Genomic DNA, 17,211 nt, shown 5'->3' on the forward strand with positions numbered 1-17,211 from the left:
GTTTATTTATTTATTTATTATAATTAATCATGTGCACAGTTAATTGGATCATGTAATTACTATATTAATATATAATAAACAACAATCATAAAATAATATAATATATAATTTAATTAATTAGTATATTAATATATATTTAATTATACATTAAATTACTTATTCGTGTAGTAATCATGTTTGTTTTACCTAAATTTGGGTTTAAATATTAAGTATACTATTACAAATTACTCATTTTCTTGTTTTTTATATTTTTCTCATTTTGGGGCACTAAAACTGGAAATTGTTTTCCAATTTACACGAACTCAGTCCACACTAACACCAAGTTTAAAATTGAATTTCATGTAGATGAATTAAACAAATTTGAAGGAAGAGATGGAATTGAAGTGTAAATTTTAAGTTTGTTGTTGAAGTGTAAATTTTAAGTTTGTTGTCTAACCCCCCCCTCCCAAGAGGTGTTAATGGGATCTGGTCCCTCCACTGTGCCTAAAAACTATAAAACCGAAAACCTCTTCTTCCCTATGTTCGAAGATCATTGGAGATTTTCTTTCCAAATCATTTTAAAAATATTTGTATTTAAAAAATAAATTATAATATCATTATCAAGGCCAATTATTAAGCCCAATTAAACCGGATTGAAGGAGACTTGATCACCCATATTGACCTATATATTGAACTAGGCTTAGCAGGACTTGAATTGATCAAAGAATAAATATACTTTGATGTACAGGACAAGATGCGAGGCACAAGATACTTCTCAGAGTTCAAACTTGACTTTCCCGCCTTCTGCTGGTATCTATTACAATAATGGATCGGAAGTCGGAGCGAGGCAGCCTGGCTCTTGGAATTTAACCCAGACCACGAGGACACGCTCCTGTCCTATATGATTTATAACTTGTATTCCTTCTATTAAATAGAGATCGATCAACTGTCATCGGATGACTTATAGTCATCCACGTGGCCTCTCTCGGAAGCTGAATATAATTTTTTTAAAAAAAAAAGGATCATTCGTCTCTTGTGACCTTGTCTGCGCTCAAAATTCGAAATGCGCCTGCACGAAGCGCGAAAAGATGGAGATCACCTGAGAAGGCTTCCGAGAGGGGGAAAAAGAGACAACTCTAATGTCTCTCTGGTTTGCTTTTCTTCCTCTCTGGCTTTTTGCCCGCGCGAGCCTCTTTCTCGAGGTACGTTGGGTATTTCCCTACGGGGGTTCTTCCTCTTTCGGATCTGTGGGGTTAACTTTGAATCTGATGCTTGTATCGGGAAATGTTTTCTTTGTGTTGCTCTGATGCATGTCTTTGGTTGAAGATGAGTAGGGCATAGAGCAGTTTTATGCTGTTGTCTTTGTATTTTTTTGGGTTTTCAGTGTATGGTTCTACTGTTGTTCGGGAGAATAGGGAGCGTCTGTCTGTTCTTCTTATTGCTTTTTTTTTTCTTCTTTAGGTGCGCCTCGTTTTTTCTTCTTTCCTCTTGCAGTTTTCACTTACGGAAAAAATCCCGATGTTTTTAGCGTTTTCTGTGCGACATTGCCCATTTTCGTGAAATTGGTGCAGTGGGCCTGGATGTCATCCTGCATTACTTTTCTCTGCTCCTTATTCTCTCTTGCTAATGCTTCTGCTATCTTTGGAAATATCTAGAGTTGTCAATGGCCTATTTTTTTGACTTTCACGACTTCTTATTGATAAATAGACTGTGCCATCTCCGTGTGTACGGTTCTTTCAGAATGTGCGTTCTTATTGAACCTCCTGCATATTTCTATTTTTGTCATTGACCGTTGTCCTACTATCCTTTTGCCATTTTATTTTGTCATTGACCGTTTTCCAACTATCCTATCACTATTGTACAGTCAAGAGTGTTTTCTGAAGTTCTTTCTCAGCGATTGTGCTCTCTTACTTTTTTCCCCTATTTAGATCTCTTTAGTAAAACTTCTTAGATTTTCAAAACATTGGATTGTTGAGATTATTATAGTTATAAATTCACTGATACTGGAGGCCTTGTGATTTCTGCAGCTAGCTTCCTTTTTCATCCATGTTGGTTTTATACATATTGTTGGATGCTAGATTCATCCAACCATCTTGATATTTTCTTCAAGGCCATACTATAACGCTAACAGGAGGTGATTCAGGCTGCCACTGAATGTGAGTGAATGTGCAGGAGGCAAATCAAAATCTGGTATACTAGCAGAAAAAAACAAATGTGTAGGAATCAGGCGTGCATCCTTTGAGCGTGAAATATGAAGTCCTTCACTCATTCAAAGGGCAAAGCTGCTAGCCGAGTTAGCCCACAACAGATAAGTTTTGAGCTTAAGCATAGGGTAGTTCTTGTGCTTAACAAGCTAGCTGATCGGGATACATACCAGATTGCTGCTGAGGAATTGGAGAAAATTGCCGAGGGTTTGAACCCTGATCTAATCGGTCCATTTTTGTCATGCATTATTGATACTGATTCAGAGCAAAAAAGTGCAGTACGAAAAGAATGTATAAGGATAATGGGTACCCTAGCAAGGTTTCATGGAGACCTTCTAGCTCCATATCTTGGGAAGATGGTTGGCAGCATTGTCAAACGTCTCAAGGACACAGATTCTGTAGTTAGGGATGCCTGTGCGGAAGCTGTTGGTGTTTTGTCTTCAATAATGAGCAATTTTGGGGCTGAGAATGGTGGGTCCTTTGCCATATTAGCAAAGCCTCTTTTTGAAGCGTTGGGTGAACAGAACAGATACGTGCAAATTGGTTCTGCCTTGTGTTTGGCCAAGGTCATCGACAATGTGAATGATCCCCCAGTAAGTGTTTTGATGCGAATGTTGACTCGCATTATCAAGTTGCTAAAGAATCAACTATTTATGGCAAAACCGGCACTCATTGAGCTGGTTAGAAGCATTATTCAGGTAAGCTATTAGCTAAGAAACATTTTTTGCTCTTCTTCCAATCATCTGATTGTGAGCAGACCACTGTCACAGCTCTCCTCAAACTTTCCCATTTAATCAGTTTCAGGACATTTTATATGGTGTTTATATTTAACTATATTGTTTCTAAGTCTTTGTCTTTTTCTTCTAAATCTTCAGGTTGGTGGTGCTTCTACAGAACATGCTTTATTGTCGGCACTGACTTGTATCCAAGATACTCTTAAAAGCAGTGACTGGACAACTCGTAAAGCTGCTTCTGTAGCCTTAGCAGGCATTGCTGTTAATGGCGGACCTCTCTTGGGATCTTTCAAGGCTTCTTGCATCCGTTCACTTGAATTATGTCGCTTTGATAAGGTTGGGTGATTCAATGTTCTTTTTTAGGTTTTTTATTTAACAATAGAAGATCAAAGCATTGAGCTAGGATACATTCATTTTCTTAGGTATTCTTTGCTTCTGTGCAGGTGAAACCTGTTAGGGATTCAGCGATGCAGGCTATACAGTGTTGGAAAAATGTTGCAGGACCTGATTCTCCTGAACCTTCAGAGGCTGGATCTTCCACAAAAGGTATGCTGACTATTGCCTGAGGTAGAATCTATGTTTTTGTTTGGATATGCTTAAACTTCTTTTCTTTTAATGCAGTTTTTTATGCTCTGAGTGGCAGGGTGACATTAATGGTTGTTGGGCATCTTTAGTTGTTTTAACTGTGCTCTCACAGTGGATAGTTAGTTAATTTAATGGTGAATATTTCCACTCGGGTCTATTTAATGGTGAATGTGCTCTTCCAGTGGATAATTGGTTCATTCTGCGGTTGTTACATTTTAATACGAAAAGCTTTATTTTGGCCTTTTTAATCATTTTTTTGCTATAAAATAGGTGGGTTAATCTGAGTTTCATTCTTTACTTTCTGAGCAGTCAACTCATGTTGTGAAATCCATTGAATGTATTCAATCACGTGATTGAAACTTAGGATGCTGTGAACCAACCAACCTTGCTTTTGGATGAGCTAATGATTTCTTAAGCAACTTCAAGTTGAATACGTTGGGACTGTTCCAAGAGTTCTTAGGACCAGTTATGGCAGAAAACTATGATATTTCTGACACAAAGTAAGATAGAAGTATTCAATCAAGCTTTACTTAAATGGCTTGTTGATAAATTAGGATCCTTCTTTTGACAAGGGAGCCTTGTTTCCCTTTACTTATCTCTTTTTATTTTATTTTTGACAATGGAGCCTGGTTTCCCTTTAACTTATCTCTTTTTATTTTATCTATGCAATGTTTTTGTTGGTTGATGCATCATCCTGTGTTGTTTTTGTATCCTTTCTTATTCAAATATCTGACACCTGTAAACAGAAAATTTTTGTGACAGGGAATGCAGTGATAGACATACTTCTAAAGATGGTGGATGGAAAGTTGACCGCCAAGTGAAAGGTGGGTCTCACTCTGCTGTAAGCGGTAGTCTGACCAGCTCATCAAAGAGAAGATCTCCTCTAGCTGTTAGGAAAGCATCCGCAAACTGTACTCAGAATCGTCAGCATTCTGCAACAAGTGATTGGCATATTGAAGTGGCACTGCCTAAGACTCATAGTCCTTTAGCTGATGTCCATAATGAGGAATCTGAGGGTAGTTGTGTGACAAAGACTGTTGAAAATACAAACGCAAATACATCCAGGGCTCATGATATCAGGTATGATTATGAGCCAGTTGATGACATGCCAGAGACTTCTACAATTTCAGATCTTGTAAGTGCCAGCTTTGAAACCAAGCATGTGACAGTTGCTCGTAGTTCTCCTGAAGGAGATTTGTTGAAGGCCATGGGGGGGAGTCATGGTTCTCCAGCTGATGAGATTGATCCTGAAAATATATGCTCCCAAAGGATGAGGGAAAGAAAGAGTATGGAGTCCACAGTTACTGAGTTGAGCTCACAAGCTGCACACGGGTGTTGTTCTCATAATGCAAGTGAATTAGCATCAATCCGTAAGCAACTTTTGGAGATTGAAAGCAAGCAGTCTAGTTTAATGGATCTCATTCAGGTATTTTTGTTTGCCACACTTTAGACATTCTCTTTTCTTTTCAGATTACCATGGATACAGTTGCAGAACTATTTAGGGTTACATTGTAAGATATGAAGCAAGTTGTTTTTCTGTAGTTTCTATTCATTAGTTTTGTGCAGGAGATCTTCAGATCTTATTAATTTGTATTCTTAACCCTTCTCTTTGTCATACCTGGGGTTACCTTGTCTTTGAAGATTCAAAATATTCTGCAGTTCAGTAACCCAGTTTATTAAGGTCAAAATGTCGTGCCTAGGGGTTGATAGAAAACTTATTCTTGGCAGTAATCCAGTTTATTAAGGTCAAAATATTGTGCCTAAGGATTGATAGAAAACTTATTCTTGCATTTGGTCTTCTATTGTTTACTTGTGTTATTATTTTATTTTCCTAACTATTATGATTTTCTTCATGCTCTATATTTTAGAAAACAGAAAATTTGGAGGTTGATCTGTATTTATTTCTTTGCTTCCTGTTACTTTTCCCAATTAAGCTCTTACAGATTTGGCTTATGAGATCGGTGAACTTGCTGATAAAGCTTACTCTTTACTTTTCATTCATGCATTATTTAGGTGTTCATGGGCAACTCCATGTGCAGTCTCTCACAGTTGCAGTCAAAAGTGCTGAGCCTGGAACGGACAGTAGATAAAATCGCAATAGGCCTTACCCATGCGGTAAACAATGGAAATCCAGCAAACTCAAAGTTCTTAAAGAGCAACCAGACCGTTTCTTCTCCTAGGTTTTCTTCCTGCACTCCTAGGCCATCTTTTGATGCAACAAATAGACATTCATCAGTTTCCACTAATAGTAGGGATCTGTGGGATGACACTTCATCAGCAAAGAGCAGATCAAGTGATAATGTCAAACAAGGTTTGGAGGCGTGGAAGGTTCCAGCAGTGAACTTAAGTCTGAACCATGCAGTTTCAAAGGGGGTAGGGAAGCGAAGCAACGCTCAAAATGCAGTGCCCTTGAAATTAGGAAACGCCAAAGTTCCTGCCTCAAAATTAGTATGTAATGATAACATCATACACAATTTATCAGAAAGTAAGAACAACTTGTGGAAATGTGTTAAAGATTTCCTGCATATGGGAGATACTGATTCTGCATTTCTTGAGGCTATTTGCTCTGGAGATGAACTTATCCTGATAGAGCTAATGGACAGAACAGGTCCAGTTCTAGAAAGGTTGTCACATGGGACAGTATGTGAAATTCTTGGCATACTGGCAAACTACTTGCTAGAGCAAAGATTTCTTAGTTCAGTAATACCCTGGTTACATCAGGTATGTTTTGGCTTTATTATGCTCCATTTCCTTTCATCTGGTTGATTCCATGTTTCTTTGTTATTTCTGCATATTTTTCAGTCTTTCTGCAGTGGTAGTAAAGGTTGATAAATGGATATTTGGAAAATCAGTTGTCTGAATAATATCGGTATTTATACTTCGCAAAGTCAGTTGACTAAGGTGACTTGGGTCTGCTGTAAATGGCAGAAAAGAAAATGGTGCAGAGTCAAATAAGTAATGGACCAAGTGGAGATTCAAAATTGTCAAATAATGTGTGGTGGGAGTAGAGATTCAAAATTGTTGTGTTCGCTGCATATGTCTGCATGAGTGATTGGTGCAGATAATATTTGATAGATTCTGAAGGTTGAAAACCTTGGGTTCTGGTGCAGTTCTCTGTCTTTGGTTATTTGTAATGTAGTTGTCATAGAGAAGTTAAGTGACGTGTGGGATCAGAGAGAGCAGCTATAGATTCTCTTACAAGAGTAACATCAGTTTACTTTCTTCAGTATGAAGAACATTTTAAAGGACTATGTAGTTCTGTGTTTGGGGAAGCTCAACTGTGCAAAGAATAGGAATTCTTAAAATTCTATTACCAACTTTAAATTTGTAATCAGGTTGTAGGCAATGCTGCATTGTCGTGGTATGATAAAGTTGAATGAACAATTTCTTTTTCTCATCTTTATTGAATTTCACTTTCTTTTGAAATAAAAGAAATGGAGCCTTAGATGCTCCCAATACTACATATTCTTTAAGCTACTTGTGTGTTTAACATCGTCATAAGCTCTGATGGTAATCTAACTGTGTTAATTCCACTTTTCATCAAAATAGATGGTGGATTTAAGTACTACCTGTGGACCAAATTCCCTTGAACTATCTGCAAAAGCCAAGGGGGAGTTCTTATCAACATTACAGGAAGCATCATCAATGAATTTCTCTGATCCAGCACATAGGAGATTGATTACACAACTTGCACTTAAATTGCGCAATGTCTGGGGTAAGTCACATTTAGCTTTCGTGTTTTCCTTAATTTTTAAAGCAGAGAAGTGCCTATTCTTCTGCCAATGTTTATGTGTATGCTGCTAAAAAGTTGTTGACGATGGTTCATCATACTGCCAGTACATTGTGTGCTGGGTGATACATAACAGATTTTGAGGCCCATGAAGGATAATTAGTTGATATAGACTTTAAGTGTTTCTTGTTGGCTGAAGCATATTAGATTTTTGGTTACCTGATGCAATTTTGGTGAATCATGTTGCTTAGGGTACTCTTTGGTCTCTCCTGAAAGAAGGCTGTGATGGTGTCTTCTTTGAAAATAACAACTTGGAGGCTGCACTCCACTAGTGAATGTCTTTGATAGTCAAGTTGTCCGACTAACTTAGAAAACCACTTCTTTGCAAGAGGTGGAAGCTTCTTTGCAAGAGTTTGTTTTAATTATTTGAAAGAGATGAGTTGTTGCTTATTTTGAGAAAGTGGCATCTTGAGAAAGGAAGTGACCATCCAATTGCGTGCTAGAAAAAAAGCTTCCTGATGCAAAATGGAGCTTTTAGGATCCATTAAGTGGAGCTGGACTTACTGTAAAACTCTTACACTGCTATGAGATTAATAGGTGCTGTGCCTCTATTTCAACTAACAGATAAATTTTCCTTCCAAATTAAGAGCAACTTTAGGTCAGCACTTCTGGTATGGATGCCCAAATAAGCAGTAATTTTTGTAAGATTTTACATGACCTGTTATGTTTCTTACTTGATTACTGAAACCTTGTTTTCTGTTGTTGGGAGAAAATTATCTCAATTATGTGGCTTTTTCTAATGAAAAATTTCCATGGTTGTTTTTAGGAAAATGCAACTGATTGTGAATGAGGAGATGCACGACATAGCACCGATGGCCAGCCTAGTTTTTCTTTCGTTTTGTGAGGATTTGCTTGTAATTGATCCTAGTTTGTTAAATCTGAATTAGCATTAGAGAGGGTGTCTGGTGATATTCCACGGGTAGATGCTTTTGTATTGCTCTTTCTGTACAATGAGCCCACGAATCAAAGCAGGGATCTGCATTTTAGCACTCAACTTTTGGGTGCTGGACACTGCAATAAACTTATGCCACAGCAAAGAACGGCTAGTCTCGTCCATCTGTTTAGGGGTGTAAAGGGATCTGGATAGTATTCAGATCTCAATTTTCAGATAGATTCAAAATTAAGGATCTGCCTGATCTAAAACCCTTTAAGGTAGTTCAGATTTGGTAAATATCAACATCCCAAATCTTACCTGTTGGCAACAAAGATTTCCCATTCTCCCAGCCTAATGTTTGAGTTTTTCACTTTAATCTGAAAATTAAAAAGATTGAAAAGTTTTTTATTTCCTCTATCCGTTCTTCTCCTTCTGCTTCTTAGCTTTACCCTTTTTGTCCAATTTGGTATCTGAGCGGAAGATCCGTCGGCGAGTAAATTTTCCTCATCGGCGACTAATACACAACATCGCTGAGATTCCAGCCTTTGTTGTTCCAATTCAAAATTGGTGCTATTGATAGAATGGACGTCGCACGTCACCTGTCAACCGTCACCGACGAGCTAGTCTTCTCTGTCGCCTATCAAGCGACAGAGATAGCCCATTTTTTTTAGGGGACTCTGTAGGATTCGATTGTTGTTTAGTGGACTGTGTCGCCTATCTTATATCCGATTTTTTCACGCTTCCTGCACTATGGTAGCGTGTATAATCTGGAAAACATCGAGTTGTATACACACCTACCCGTCCTTACATGCCACCTTAACATCGTTAACCAGTCCTTACTTTATGCTGATCTATGCAAACATGATAAACAATTTAATATGGGTTACGGTTTGGATTCGATCAGAGCTGCTTCCTTTGGGGCACGCTCAAAAGTTGCAAACAGCTCTTAATGCAAGATCATTTAAAAGTGTTAAAAAGAATAAGATCTAATACTTACGTTATTGATTTGCTACTGGATTCAAGAATTAACTCCACCTTTAACATTAACAGGGTCATTCATCCATTCTTGATAATCCTTTTTGTCTGACATTTTCTGACTAACCATATGGTTCGAGACAATACCTATTTCTACCTATAAAGTCCCCATATGCCACCCTTTCCCTCCCACTTACACAAAAAGATCATATTGGGCGAGGGTATAGACTCAGAGGGACATACAATTACAATTGTTGGCTCCAAAATTGTTCAAGATGGTCAACATTCACCCACCCCTGAAGCATTAGTTGGGACATAAGTATAACACTGATTACCTAAGTGTATACTCAGAGGCATTGATTACCTAAGTGTATACTCAGAGGCATAAGGCTCCACGAGGATCTACCACTTTATGGTTGGGGGATTATCCATTTTTATAATTTTTTTAAAATATTTTATTTTTATTTTTCCTTGATTTTACGAGATAGAGTTTATCTCTTGTTTGAATTTGAATTTAGAGCTTTAATTATTAGTAAACGTAATCAGGATTAGAGACAGTTTTTTGGATGATGAATAAAATTCCTTGTTCCTGGCTTCCTCCCCGTTCTTCTTCTTTGCTTTTCCCTTCTTTCTTCTTCCAAATTCCTCCCCTTCTCTTCCAGATTCCAGCAAAGGACTCAATTTCTTCCCATCAGGTATGTTAATTAAAAATTAATTAACCACCCCTCATCATCAATCCTTAAAATTCATTGTGGAGGCGTTTGCAAAATTATTAGCAAATGTGAGAGTGCTTGGGTACGGGCTCTCTGGTTTATGAGAGGGCGTATCCCTTGGTATGTAAGCACTTGTTTACCAGACATTAAAAAAGAAAACAAGTTTTCGTCCATCAGTGTTATCACTTGAGACCAAGAAATTCCGTCCCCTGGGTAGTTGCCTTAAGGTCAGTGTCAACTGGCTATAGTGCAGTTACTCCAGAATTCATACCTGCTCCAAAGACATACTCTGTTCAAGGCACATTTACAAAAAGCACAACAAATTTCATTGAACAATAAATTAACAATGTCAGAGCATAAACATATCATTATCCACTCCCACTTGGTTCCCACCATTTCTTGGAGAAAATTTGTTGGGCGTGGCTTCAAAATCTGGTGAAGGACTGTACAGGACATATTCTTTAGGTGGCTCATTTTTGCTCCGAAGATTACTTGGTCTGGTTCGCTGAGATTGAACAACATTCTCTCTTCCACCTTCTTCCTTGACCGACTGTTTAATTAGTTTTTGTCTTCCATCTTCCTCATTCGATTGTTTGGATTCTTTTACCCCTTCACCTTCTCTACCCGGCTGTGAAGTTTTCTCTGCATCTTCTGCTTTAATTGACTGTTTAGACTCTCTATGAGAAATATCAGAAGGGGCTTTGGGGACCTCATACAGGGTTACACACCCACTTTCGGTTGAGGGGTCCTCTTTGCTGTCACCTAATATGTGGAGAGTTTCTAGTATCTCGACCACCTGAGTCATTGTTGGGCGCCCCTTAGGGTTTTGACTAAGGCATTGGTAAGCCAAATTAGCTGCTTTCTGGGCAGCTTTGACTGAGTATTGGCCCTCGATCCTAGGATCTAATATCTTCAGCATTTTCCTGTTATGGTTCAATAATGGGCGGGCCCATTCAACGAGGTTATGTTCTCGGCTTGGCCTGCTCTTGTCCATTGCTCTCCTCCCTATGAGAATCTCAAGGAGCACAACCCCGAAGCCATAGACATCACTTCGTGCAGTTAGATGACCTGCTCACATAAAACATTCAGATAAGCTAACTGCCTATTAAAAAAAAAAAAAATGGTCCCCAACGTCTATTGAGCATGTGGCAGAGGATTAAAACGCAGAGGAAAAGTTTCACAAGATGTTCACATCTTGTCCCATTCAGACAACTATTTTTGAGTCACAATGATTCCAGTAACATAATGTATCTATTTCCTGGTCAAAACATGTCTCAAGTGGCATTTGTTTACCATGTAATGTCTTCTGGTAATCTTTACACTTGCACACTGTAATCATTTGTTGATAAATAGGAGGTAGTGAGAAAACATGTAACTGGAAAAAAATGTTTAACATAAGATAAAGATAAAAGGTGGCCAGACTTAAGACCAATCAACACTTATATATGTGAAATGCAGTTTAATAGTCCCCCCATATTCTTTTTGAACTGCCAACTTGATGGTACTTCACGACTGGTTGACCATAAATATGAACATAGAAAATCAAATTACAGATCAAAACATAAACTGTTGAAAACTGTAACTATGCAGCCCCAAAAAATCAAGTCCAATAAAATTGTACCACTCAACAAACTTGCTAAAACCATAAATACGTCAGCAAACTCACCTGTCATTACATACTCAGGAGCTGCATATCCATAAGTTCCCATCACTCGTGTGGAAACATGAGTCTGGTCTCCCATTGGCCCATCTTTCGCAAGCCCAAAATCTGAGAGCTTTGCATTGTAATCCTGCAAAACAAGAGCAGTGACATTTTTTATGGCTCTTATGACAATAAATTCCTTCAATATATAATCAGGATGCGAATGTTCTCACAGGAATTATCACTCCTTTCCATAAGGTCTGCACAAAGAATTCTCTCAAAATTATGTTACTCCAAATAACTTTTCACTCTTACAATATCACCTTCTGTACTTTCTGATCATTTTGCTAATAAAATAAAACCCATGACTGCAGGTTTAGTGGCCATCAGAATTAAAATAGTAGCAAGATAGTAGAATTTAGATTTGGCAATGCATTCACATTTGTAGACAAGAGCATAAAAACAATCAAATGTCTATTGAAGACAAGAATACAAGTTTTACAGGAAAGCATTGTCCATTTTGTTTGTCAAAAGGTCACTCTTATGGCATTCTTACCTCTCCAGTCCATATATAAAGGTTTAGGAGTGTCCGGGAAATGACAACAATTCTAAGCATTACAATGACAAAAATCAGAAAGATAAAAGCCATCAGAGAAAGCAACACTAACCGAATCAAGCAAGATGTTTGAGGTCTTGAAATCACGATAGATGATAGGCCTCTCTGCCTCATGAAGAAAGGCAAGCCCTTTTGCTGCACCACAGGCAATCTTCATTCTGGTGGGCCAGGTCATAGTAACACATACACCTGTTGTTAAAAGGAAAATGAATGAATAAGCCCATATCTTCTTGGCCCACAAGATTCTGCAAGAATGATAAGAACAAAGATCTAACTTGCTCTTTACTCTGGCCCTGTACACTTAAGTCCTAGAAAGTTTCATGAAGGAAAAAACACACATTAAAAAAGTATTTAAGCAAAACCAACTGTCCAGAACAGCACGAGTAAAAATTCATTAAGAAGCTGTAGATTACCACACCAAAAGTTATTCAATGAATTGCATAGAATACCTAGCTATGCCCAGAAAAGTAAACGGGAAAAAAAAATTTGGAGGAAAGAAAATATACTGCCAGCAAGGAGCCTCTCTAGAAAAAAAAAAAAATGCGTTTGCATGAATAAGTCTACCACTACAACAATCTCACTGGAGGAGGCTCCCATATTAGTGTATCCACCAATTCATAGCACGAGCTTGAGATTGCTTGCTTCAATCTCACAAAGTCTGATCTGGTCACTTTTCATGCTTGTCGGAATGTCATCTGCATATCTCATGATGGCCCAAGTCAACAATGTATTCAGATCGCCTCACCCAAAAACCTATTGTTGTGGGGTAATGAATACCAATACATTAGGACATGCGGTTTGCTATTATATGGAGGCTGACACGAAATTGAGATCTGATTCTGAATACTTGGGATCTATTCATGCATTTTTATCCATTTTCTATGTTGCCCTGGAATTTTAGGAAAAAAATAGTCCTCTTCATGGAGAAATTAGCAAGGAGAGAGCCATATACACACTAATACCCAGAAGATAAACTACATGCATGCGATCCAGATAAACAATTAGCGTCTTCAGTCTTATTCCAGTTCAAAGCTTGCTGAAGCATTGTGGTGGGTGGTTTCATTCAATAATTATGCACGATTGATTTGATAAGAGTCCAAGCTCACAATTGTTGTTTGTTTTCGCTTGCAGTATAAACATCCACATTTCAAATAACTCAGAGCCCCCATTATGAGCATCTAAAGGTTTCACTCCCATTTATAATATGCATGTTGCTGTGCAAGTTATTTAGTGTTCCTCATCATACTCATCCCAAACCCAACAATTAACATCCATGTGCGAGTTTATTATATTTGTGTGTGGATGGGGTCAGCAGTAGGTGGAGAGAGAGAGATAAAGAGAGAGAGAGAGAGAGAGAGAGAGAGAGAGAGAGAGAGAGAGAGAGAGAGGATCTGTATGACTTGAGTTACTTACGCCGAAAAAGATGCTTCTCAAGGCTACCACAAGCCATATATTCGTATACCAACAGCCTATGCTCATCCTCACAGCAGTAGCCGATCAATTTGACAAGATTTGGGTGACTGAGCTGCCCAAGATAGTTGACCTCAGCCTGCAGAAAAGCCAAAACTGTTTCAGTTGATTTCTCCAAAGATAACATAAATACAGTGATCTAAGTCTTTTTCTTTTAATCCTCTGGAGTGATGGAAACAATCTGAATAAACACAAAACAGATACATGGACTCAAAGAAAAGGATAGCAATTGGAGAAAAATAATACCAGCCATTCTCTGTCACCTTGGAAACCCTCTGGATCAAGAACTTTAACCGCAACTTGAGTTGACTTGTATCCTGGTCTTATACTTTCATCTATGAAACCTTTGTAGACAACTCCAAAACCACCCTCACCTAAAATTAAATCTGGTCGGAAGTTCTTGGTGGCTAGCTTCATCTCATTGTATGTAAAGATATCCACATTGTTGTACCCATTGACCTGTCGAAAATCATCAACACCTTTGGGAGATGGTGGAACACCAGAGGCATTATTTCGTTTGGAATGGGCACTAGAGGCACTATTGACATCTGCAGTGCTTGATGTCTTTTCTTTGGTGGGAGAAGTTACAGGATTCCTGACTTCTGCTGCTGTTCTCAAAAAATGCCAAAAAAAGAAAAAGAAAAAGAAACAAAAAACATGTCATTAGCAACAAAAGCCAGCATATTATGATTGTTTTATTGCAGATGACCACTAAAGGCATATCCATAGTGGCATTTATCTTTATTAAAACTTCAGCTACATAGTTAAGTCACAAGACTGGTAGGATACCTGAACCGTTTACAGATGCTTGTGTAATTGAATTTAACATAGTCAATGAAATTTATGAAGCAAGCCTTCCCTCTTAACCCAAACTGCAAGACCATAATGACTTCATGGATGACCAATCCAAGTTGCTAGACTGGCTAGTTCGTAAATGAGCTCCACATACATTATTCAAGAGTAATCTAAAGGCGTATCTGCATCAGGCTGCAGGATCTTGGTCCTTTTAATGAACAATACCAGTGTCTAATTGACCCAAGCTCATCAAACAATGGAACGGATGCAGCAACTTCATGTACAACTTACTAAAAGTAGCAAACTGCCAGTATGTAATACATGGAAACTTTTCCGCACAACCAGCAGAATCTTGATGATAATTGTATGCCACTTGCATGGAAGAATCAACCTTGATAGGGGTCTACCAGACGATATAAATGCATACAGCTAAAAGTTCACATAAAAGCTGCACAAAGAGTGACATTTACCTAATTTTCACGTTTTTTATCTTCTATCAGCATCTACAATGATAAGCTCATAACCAGAATAATTAGTAAAACGACGAGGTTATTCGTTGTTCATAAGAAAGCAGTCTCGCATGTCAGGCAAAACTCTTAAGAAGGACGAATTAATATTTTGCTAGTCTTCAGCTACTTGTAACCTAAACAAGACCAGATGAGTGCAGCAGTGGCACCAAGTAAGATAGATAAAGTATAGTTGGTGGCAACTTTAGGCATCAGTACGATTTCATGTTTACCAACGCTAATCGTTGTTTGATGTGCCAATAAATGGAAGTGCTTGATGGTCCATTGGCACCGTTCTCAGCTTTCGTGACCACACCTTTAAAAGCTAGCAATATCCGTTTCTACAAGCCAATTTGTTCTGTTTGAAAAGGAAAAAATCATATGCTCCTGGAACTCTAGGGTCACCTGGTATATAACAGATTAACCCGCCAAGTTCTCAAACAAATGACTACCTATAAACTAAATTAGAAAAAAAAAAAAAAACGACATAGCAGGTGAAAGGCAGACGATGCATAATGCATTACCTGCATTCTGCTTGCAGTTCCCCTGTTGACTCTCTAAAGTTAAGCAGTTCCCCATTAATCTAATTACCAACGGCAGCTCGCATCTCATTATTCCATTTCCGACAGCGCCGGTCCGACCAGCCCTCAGCCCCACTTCCCCGCAGCTCCCACCACAGACAGATATTTATATCCTTATTCAATGCCGCGCATCAAGACTCAAGTCAAGAACCCTCCTCCGATTCGATCCGATCTAGGGCCTCCCAGAAATCAACCGGAGCTCTCCTCCGGTGATCGGAAGCCTATCTGATCCGCCGGAGAAGTTCGAGCTGCCGTCGTCGACGAAAATTACAGAAAGCAAAAAAAAAAAAAAAGATAAAAAAATTAAAAGGCGCAGAGAGGAGCAGGAAAGCACCGATGGTGCTCCGGTTTTCGCGTCGTGCCTTTTTATCGTTGTGATCGGAGTTGCATGGCCGCCGGAAACGCCAAATGTGTAGCCCCGCGAATCGTTTTCGTCGAGCTAATGCCTTTCAAAACCACCGCAGTCTTTACAGTAATTACACCAATGCCACCATCCAATTAAGGGGTTGGGTTAAACAATTTAGGATAAGCCAGTGGCCAGTGGAAAGAGTAAGCAAGGCAAGAGGGGTATTTTTGTCATATAAGGGGCATTACGCATTCTCCAATGATTTTTCTCGAACTCCGCGAAGCCAATGTTTTATGGACGATTAATTCAAGGCAGACTTTGGATTTGTCGGGTTCCAATACTTAAAGAGAAAACGACAAGAATACCCCTGAGCCTGAAGGCTCTTCACAGCACACGGCCAAAGCTCGTTTTCCTCTTTTAACCCATTGTAGAGGTAAGGGTCATGGGTGGATGTAGTGCTGTAAAGCTTTTCATCTCCTTCCAAAACTTCTCAGCTGATCTACTCTTTAGGAGTCTTAATCCAAGAAATGCCAATTTAGATAAATTTTAAACATGGGAAACCCTCACGGTTGTTAGAAGTATGTATGTACACGTCCCACCGTGATCTTGTCGCCGGCCGGGACGAGAGGCACGATGCAGCCGACATTCAAGGAAGTGGAAACTCCTCCCCCGTGATGAAATCTTGAAATTGCAGACAAGAAATTGCACAGGATGAGTCAAGATTGAGATTGATTAGCCTGGAGAGAGAGAGAGAAATAGTGAGATTTCGTTATTTCTGAATCGATACTCCCCTGCGCGTCATTGACCAAAGCTGAAAACAATTCCTATTCAGGCCGCAGATGTACAGAGAGAAACGCGTATGAAGACTTTGTAGGCCGGAGGAATCGGTCGCCGTCCTTTTCATCTTTGACTCTGAGATTAGTGCTGGTCAGGGAAATGGATCCAAATCCAGTCCGGAGTTGAAAATTTTATTTTTTTTGCTTCTGCGGAAACGATTCTCTCTCAAAGGTCATCGAAACTGTTTCGTATCAGCTCACCAGAAACTTCTGGAGATCAAGTCGCGTCTGATACGCAAAACTGGTAAAACACAAAGCTGTATACTGGAAAATAAGCTTCGGAGCTGAAGATTGCAAATTCTTTTAAAAACTTGAACTCCTTGCTGTCTGTCTGGAGCTTGAGATGAATGCAACAGCATCCAAAGACTTTTGTCTGTTGGGCTTCTCTCCCTCGTCAAATCTCAAAACAGTTTTACATTTTTTTCTTTTTTTTTTCATTAAATAAGAGCAAAAGCTCCATCTTTCCTGTAAACAAATCGTGTCACGAGTCAAAGGCAACGGTGTTAAAAACGAGCTTGTTCCCGTCTTTCCGATTGTTCACATGATTAGAGGTGGATGGGTGAGT

At 38.8% G+C, this 17,211-nt stretch overlaps 2 protein-coding genes across 4 annotated transcripts; one reads left to right on the forward strand and one right to left on the reverse strand.

The window, feature by feature from the left end:
- The first annotated feature begins 1,060 nt into the window (after positions 1-1,060).
- On the forward strand, positions 1,061-8,201 carry LOC137940560 (TORTIFOLIA1-like protein 2). Of its 2 annotated transcripts, none has more exons than XM_068785694.1 (8): positions 1,061-1,181; positions 2,007-2,881; positions 3,059-3,253; positions 3,361-3,463; positions 4,249-4,928; positions 5,516-6,223; positions 7,052-7,217; positions 8,059-8,201. In XM_068785694.1, the coding sequence occupies exons 2-8, from the start codon at positions 2,231-2,233 to the stop codon at positions 8,070-8,072; spliced, it is 2,517 nt and encodes an 838-aa protein (XP_068641795.1). In that variant the 5' UTR covers positions 1,061-1,181; positions 2,007-2,230; the 3' UTR covers positions 8,073-8,201. The 2 variants fall into 2 exon arrangements, with proteins under 2 accessions (XP_068641795.1, XP_068641794.1); XM_068785693.1 differs by having other exon boundaries at positions 2,152-2,881.
- A 1,832-nt stretch (positions 8,202-10,033) lies between these two features.
- Positions 10,034-16,704, reverse strand: LOC137940563 (probable serine/threonine-protein kinase PBL17). 2 transcript variants are annotated; one of them, XM_068785699.1, is made up of 6 exons: positions 16,378-16,704; positions 13,829-14,187; positions 13,526-13,661; positions 12,165-12,301; positions 11,521-11,644; positions 10,034-10,922 (listed from the first exon to the last, which is right to left on the reverse strand). In XM_068785699.1, exons 1-6 carry the CDS (start codon positions 16,454-16,456, stop codon positions 10,204-10,206), a joined length of 1,554 nt encoding a protein of 517 aa, XP_068641800.1. In that variant the 5' UTR covers positions 16,457-16,704; the 3' UTR covers positions 10,034-10,203. The 2 variants fall into 2 exon arrangements, with proteins under 2 accessions (XP_068641800.1, XP_068641798.1); XM_068785697.1 differs by lacking the exon at positions 16,378-16,704 and adding an exon at positions 15,408-16,306 and having other exon boundaries at positions 13,829-14,190.
- Between the last annotated feature and the right edge of the window lie 507 nt (positions 16,705-17,211).

This window comes from Aristolochia californica, unplaced genomic scaffold (assembly GCF_029961685.1).
Source record: "Aristolochia californica isolate CCGP_79_NKW_82.1479 unplaced genomic scaffold, dmAriCali1.0.hap1 SCAF_9, whole genome shotgun sequence".
Taxonomy (NCBI): domain Eukaryota; kingdom Viridiplantae; phylum Streptophyta; class Magnoliopsida; order Piperales; family Aristolochiaceae; genus Aristolochia; species Aristolochia californica.